General features: G+C 57.4%; 2 protein-coding genes across 2 annotated transcripts in view; one reads left to right on the plus strand and one right to left on the minus strand.

The window, feature by feature from the left end:
* The first annotated feature begins 6 nt into the window (after positions 1-6).
* The window catches only part of NECAB3 (N-terminal EF-hand calcium binding protein 3), a 15144-nt gene continuing 8396 nt past the window's right edge, over positions 7-6754 (plus strand). The window contains exons 1-5 of the mRNA XM_006764594.2: positions 7-128; positions 1893-1917; positions 3395-3503; positions 4748-4773; positions 4966-5063. Of these exons, the coding sequence (XP_006764657.1) occupies positions 18-128; positions 1893-1917; positions 3395-3503; positions 4748-4773; positions 4966-5063 (369 nt within the window). The 5' untranslated portion in view covers positions 7-17. The remainder of the gene's footprint in view (positions 129-1892; positions 1918-3394; positions 3504-4747; positions 4774-4965; positions 5064-6754) is intronic.
* The window catches only part of ACTL10 (actin like 10), a 1609-nt gene continuing 1132 nt past the window's right edge, over positions 6278-6754 (minus strand). Inside the window, exon 2 of the mRNA XM_015564496.1 lies at positions 6278-6754. This exon is cut by the window's right edge and continues 3 nt beyond it. Coding sequence (XP_015419982.1) covers positions 6278-6754 — 477 coding nt within the window.

Raw genomic sequence — 6754 nt, forward strand, 5'->3', positions numbered from 1 at the left:
CCCAGCCGGACGGCGCCATGGCGTGCGCGGGGCTGCTTACCGTGTGCCTGGTCCGGCAGCCCGCGCCCCAGCCCCCGCGGTCTCCCACGCCAGCCACCGGTTCCGCGGGACACGCGCTCTTCCAGGATGTGAGTCGGGAGGGGCAGGGGGCGTCGGCTCTCCTGGCCCCGGGGGTTGGCAGTGTCTCCAGCTCTCTCTCCCCTTGCCCCTGCCTCTGTCGGTGTCTCCCCTCCAGGTCTGTTTGGGGCCCTGCCTCCCTCTGATCCTGCTGTCTCTGTTTCCATGTCTCCCTTCTTTATCTCATTGCCTTTGTTTCTTGTTCTCTGTCTCATTTTTTCTCACCTCCTTGTCTGGTTCAGTGACACTGCCCCCACCCCCCACCCCACCCACCCCATCTGTGTGTCTGGTGGGGTAGAGACTACCAACACTTAGTCACCGGAGCAGCCCCTGGATGGGCTGATCCAGCGAGGGGGCCTGGAAGAATAAGACCCAGTGCTGACCCCAGAGCCCCTTAGACCTGACTCAGAGGCCGTGGGGTCCCACAGTTGGTCAGTGTTGCCCAAAGTCATCCTCTGTGGTCTGTACACTCTTGTGCGTGGCAGGTGGTCTGCAGGCCCCACGGGCACCAGGGTGGAATAGCCTGGCCATAGTCACTGCCCTGAGCCCCTTCCCCCACCTTTCACCCCAGTGCTCAGTCCCACCTGGTCCTCTTCCCAGAGGCCTCCTACTCCCAGAGGCCCTTGCCTGTGGGAAAGGCTGTCCTCCTGTCCCTTCCCCACTGCCCCCAGTGACTCAGCACCTTGACCACAGCCCTCTTGGCTGGAAGGGACCTGACCCTCCCATTTCCCAGATGGAAAAAATAAGGCCTGAGGGGTTAGGGGTATGTCCGAGATCACACATGGAGATAAGGGCATGCTAGGGTGTGGCCCCAGGTGCCCTCATTCCCAGCTTAGCACTCTTCTACCCCTTACCCCCAGTCTCTCCATCTGCCCCAACTAGGCTATGCTGGGCTGCTGTGACCTCAAGCCAGTGGCAGACCTCTGAGTCAGGCTTCCGGCTAGTAGTTAGATTTATTCCTGAGCCTCACCTGTACCGAGAAAACAGCCAGAGGGGAGTGGCACTGAGAACTTGGAGCTGCTAGGGGCTCTCTGTCCAGGCTTTGGCCTGCCCCTCCTTGCCAGGCTGCTGGTCCCCTTTGCTGGGCCGCTTTAGGTGATCTGGAGTCTCTGGTCCCTGGGAGAGGCAGCACCATGTCTTGACTCTGTGCCTTTCTGTTTACCCGCCTCTGTTGCCCTTCATCTCTGCTTCTCACACACACACTGAGTCGGCCTCATAGGAAGCCCCAGGCCTGGAAGGTTAACCCCAGCCTGCTCTGTCAGGTCCTAGGGCTAAAACTGAGACACCGGCAGAGGAAGGACAAGCACACAAGGAAAGAGCCGAGAGTGGGCAGAGTCTGGGATGGACCATGGCCCACAGTAGATTTGGGGGTTCGGTCTGGGACAGGTGCCCAGGATTCTCAGGCCTCATCTTGGCCCATTTCCCCACCTTCCTCAAGCTGGGACTCTGCCAAGGGCTGATGCATCAGTTAGAAATCAGGATATACTCAGTGTGGGAGGTGGGGGTACAAGGAGCTGGCCTGGAGCACCCCCCATGAAGCCAAGCCCTGCAGGAAGAGTGAGCAAGCAGTTGGACCTGCTGTGTGCTCTTCCTCTGCCCGCCTCGTTGGAAAAGCTCCTGTAGGGCTGAGCTGGGCAGGCAGTTGGGACCAGGCTGGGCAGGAGGAAAGGCTAGGCAGGGGGCGGGTTGGCCAGCTGAGGCTCTGTCAAGTTGGGCAGGGGCCTCTTACCTCCCAGACTCCACTCACAGCTCCCATCCATGCCTCTGTCCTCTAGGTTTTCCGCAGAGCAGACAAGAATGGTGAGTGTGGCTCTCCCTGGGCCCCACAGTGGGAGGAAGTGGGGGGGCATCATGTAGGCTTGGGAGGATTGGGGTTTTAGGGGCACAATCTAGAATGGAGAAAAATTTGGGGGGACCCAAAGCAAGAGAATCAATCTAGGCATCCTTCCTGGAGGAAGTGCTATTTTGAGCCAAGTTTGGCTGGATGGAGAGGGGAGGGAATGTAGTTTAGCCAGAGGCTGAAAGTAGAGTCTTTCATGCAGTCAGTGCCCTGGCACAGAGGTAGGTACCTGTACCTTTCTGTGTATGACTGATTTCTACCTCATTTCACAAACAAAGGAACAGGGGCCCAGAGAGGTCAAAGCAGGTTGCCTGAGGTCACACATCCTTTAACCCAGGTCTACATGGTGCTTGGTCCCAGGCTCCCTGTGAGAGAGGCTGGGAAATGTGGGCTAATGGGGATGAGGCCCTGTGGGGAGTTTTACTCTTAGATTTTTAGCGGGTTCAGTAACGTTCCATATGACCAACTATCTGGATCCAGGGAGGGCCTGGGCATGATGGAGCTGGCTCCAGGGAATCAGCTCCTCCTGCCCCGGGTCCTGGGCAGTCGCAGACGCAGGTCTAGGAAAACCTTGAAAGTAAAGCAGGGGACCCTGCAGGCAGGTTATTGCCCACAGGTGACCCAGAACAGCCCACTGTACCCTGATTGGCCAGGCGAGGATCTGAGCTGAGGCAGCCAGCCAGCCTTGACCTCCCTTCCTCCGGGCTCTTCAGCCTCCTTGAAATAGGGTCCTGTCCCTACCCTTTGGCCCTTTAGGTCTCTTCAGATTGGTAGAGACCATTTGTCCCAATCCATTGATCAGGACGCATAGTCTCATTTGGATCAGAGCATCCTGTCCGATCCCCCTGCTTAGAGACCTTGCAGGCCAGCTCCCCCGTGTCTGTGGCCACCCACTCGAGTGCTCTCAGCTTTTCCACATGCCCTGGTAACGGAGGGTATTCACTCTGGAGCCAGTCTGCTGCTTCTCACAGGGGCCCCAGCCCTTGAGAAGCTCTCATCAGCCTCCCTGCGGCTTCTCTGTGAAGGGCCTGTGTTCACAGTACAAAGGCTGTCCTCATCCTGGGGCCAGGCTGGCCAGCATGTGAGGCACACTCAGCCCCCCACGTCCTCCAGGTGACATCTCGGCCCTGCCATGATCAGGCTGTGTCCCAGGCTGTTCATTTGTTTCTTCATTTGGCAAACATTTATTGAGTCCCTACCCAATGCCAGGTGTGTAATGCCCGCCTTGGGTACACGCAAAGTGGTCTCTGTTGCCTTAAGTGGGCCTCTCTAGCGGCTCCTGTCCTGTCCCCAACAGCTAGGCCCCCACCAAGCTCAGAATCGCATTCCACCTGGCTGGGTGGGTGTGAAATGCTGTGAGGCCTTTGGGGGCCTGGACCTGGTGGCAGGGGTCAGCTGGGGTCAGGGCTATGGACTCCGTTCCCTGTCCACCCCCAGATGATGGGAAGCTCTCATTTGAGGAATTCCGGAATTACTTTGCTGACGGGGTTCTCAGCCCTGGGGAGCTTCGGGAGCTGTTCAGCGGCATTGATGGGCAGTCCACTGAGTGAGTACAAGGGGAGATGGAAGAGCCGTGGGTAGATGGTGCCTTATGGGGGACAGAGGACAGAAGGAGAGGGGATGTAGGGGGAGGGGTGTCCGGGCTCAGTGCCAAGTTTCACCCACCCACTCACTGCCTCCCTAGCTTCAGTCTTGCCCACCACATTCCAACTGGGACCTTAAAATAGCCAGACCTGAGTCACCATCCGTGGTTCAGCCCACAGGCGCCCCCCTCCCCATGCCTGCTTCCTGCAGAACCAGAGGATGCCTGGGGACAGCTGGGGCCCGCCTGCTCCCACCCATGGATGCAGGTACATGATCACGCACATACCATCCCACGTGTGCTCCCACATCTACAAGCCTTAGCACGAGTTTGCATGCTTTCCTCCCTATACTGCCTCAAGTGGGTACGACACGTACACAGCTGTCCCTCCCTCTCACTGCCCTTCTCCCCTCATCTCCTTAGAATAAATTCTGAGCGCCCTAGCTGGTTTCACTCAGTGGTTAGAACATTGGCCTGCGGACTGAAGGGTCACAAGTTCGATTCCGGTCAAGGGCATCTACCTAGGTTACAGTCTCGATCCCGGCCCTGTCGGGGCACCTATGGGAGGCAACCAATAGATGTGTCTCTCTCACATTGATGTTTCTCTCTCTCTGTCTCTTCCCCTCCCGTCTACTCTCTCTAAATCAATTGAAAAAATATCTCCAGGTGAGGATTAACAGCAACAAAAAGAAAGAATACATTCTGAGGATTGGGCTGGACCCCTTGTCTGCCACCCCCTGCACCTCACCACCAGACACTCCAGTCAAATTCCTTGTCCTTCAAGGCCTGACACAGGCAGCCCCTCCTGTAGGAAGCCCTCCCTGACCTACCAAGCAATACCCCTGCCTTCTCTGTATTTTCTCAGCCTTAGTTTCCCCTTCCCAGCTCTGACCACTCCTCTCTGGCCTGTGTCCACATCTGTCTTCTTGGCCTGAAATTCCCTTGGAGGCCAAGAGTGGGTCTGAGTTTCTGCCCTCAGAGAGTGTTTTATGGGGCAGCAGTATCCTTGCTCCCTCCCACCACCACCCCCGCTCCCCCACCCCTGCCCCACAGCCTCTGCCCACTGAGCAACCTAACCTGGGGTGGAGTTAGGAGTTGCCTCCTTGTCAGGCTGAGCTGGGTGGGGAGAGGGAGAAACGTTGGCTTCAGAGTCCCAGTTCCCCAGGCTCAAATGTGAGGGTCTGAAGCACCTTCTCTTTTCTCCACAGCAATTTGGAAACGGAGAAACTGTGCGGTGAGTAAGCCCCCTGGAGCTCTTGTCTCCCGGGACCTCTGGGCACTTGTGTGTGATGTGGGGCTGTTGCTGGTCTCCTGATGAGTCGGATGGGCTGGGTTCAGCATGTGAGGCCTGGCTGGCTGTGGAGGAATTCTCTGTTGGGTAGATGGGGGCAGGGCGGGAACCTTCGAACACCCTCTCTGCCCACAGACTACTTCTCAGAACGCCTGGGTGTCTACAGGCCTGTGCTGGCTGCGCTGGAGTCCCTGAACCGTGCAGTGCTCACTGCCATGGACACCACCAAGTTGGTGAGTGAGAGAGCTGTTATGATGGGTGTAGGGTCCCAAATGAGTTCAGGGGGTCTACTGTGCTGTGGGAGCCTCCACTGTCTTAGGCTACTGAGCTAGAGGGCTGGGTTCAAATCCTGGCTCTCCCACTTTCTGTTTGTGTACCTTTCCCTCTCTGGGCCTCAGTTCCCTCATCTGTAAGCTGGGGATAAAAATAGGGCCCGCCTCCATACGCTTGTCAAGTAAATGAGAATGAAGGCAGGGATTTTTGTCTGTCTTCTCCATCCCCAGCACTCAGAACTCTGCCTGGCACATAGTAAGTGCTTAATACCTGGAGCTGCTGCTACGACTGCTTTTTATTACTGGCCAGACCTGACTATTGTACGGTATTAAGCCCAGGACTCAGTAGGGATGGGTTGGGGGTGCGGTGTGCTTGCACGTGTGTCCACAGGCCCATGCTGGTGTGCAGAGCCTAGCGGGGGTGGAGCCTGGCCTGAGGACGTTAGGGAGGATTCAGCAAGTGTTCACCCACGTTTGTGTGCACGTGTGGACGTGTGTGCGCAAGCACAAACAGTGCTCACAGCCAGGGCTCCAGGCCTTTGTATGGTGACTTCAAAAAACCCACACCACCCATGCCTTTGTGTGTTCCTTTTAAGACATGTCTACGCTTCCCTTTGTCCCATAGCTTTTAATAAGGGGCAGGGAGGGAGCAGTGAGCAAGCCTGGCTTTTTTTGTGCCTGATGTTCTATAGAAGGGGAAACCGACACCCTCAGCCAGTGGATGATCGGCTGAGGACAGTGCCTCCCCTCCGGTCGCTTTCACATGGGATTTAGTAGCTTTTCAGAGGGTCAGTCACCTTTGGGGTCTGGCATGGGATGAATCCAAATGGTACTGTACCACTTGGGGTTGGCGTATTGTGGCAACTTCTGTGTCTATAGCCTGTACACTTGTGTGGGCATCAGCTTCCTTATTGCCATAGAAACGGCCCTGGGCGTGGGCAGCTGGAGTAGTTAGGGGAATTCAAACTGCAGGTTATAGTGAGGGCCCCAGACCACCTCCTCCTGGCCCAGAAACAGAGAGGGGGTGACCCATCACCACGCAATGACTCTGCGAGCTCCAGTCACCTGATAATTTTATCTGGCACTCGATGCCTTTGATAGAGCTTCAGCTTAGCCCGCTAAGCCTGTGCCTCTGCAGCCCGCCGGTGGCACCCCCCCTTCCAGTCCAGCATGACTCAGTTGAAGACTTCGTGCACCAGCCTGGAGCCACACTCGTGGTACATGGCCCGGGTCATCCATTGGCGTTGGAAGTGGTGCAGTGAAGCCACCATGGAGCCACCGGTCCACACGGCTGTTCCTCGCCCAGGCTTGACCACCAGGTGTGGCTGCAGGGCCCCATAGCCATGCTGCTGGCACTGCGCTAGGAGCTCCATCTCCAGGCGCTCGGTGAAACCAGGGAAAAGTGTGGAGCCACCGGCCAGCACCACAGTGTCAGCCAGCCTCTTCCGCAGCGTTTCAGGCACCTTCCGCAGTGCCCAGAAGGCCAGCGTCGACAGTCCTGGCTCCGTGTGGCCTAGCAGAGCCGGCTGAAAGATGGGCTCAGGGCAGCGGAAGCGCTCGCTGCTGAGGTAGACCGAGCATCCATTGCCTAAGCAGATTCTGGCTGGCTGGTGGCGGGCAGAGTTATGGAGGTCCCCCTCAAAGTCCAGCGA

The sequence above is a fragment of the Myotis davidii genome, unplaced genomic scaffold (assembly GCF_000327345.1).
Source record: "Myotis davidii unplaced genomic scaffold, ASM32734v1 scaffold38, whole genome shotgun sequence".
In the NCBI taxonomy this organism is placed as follows: Eukaryota; Metazoa; Chordata; class Mammalia; order Chiroptera; family Vespertilionidae; genus Myotis; species Myotis davidii.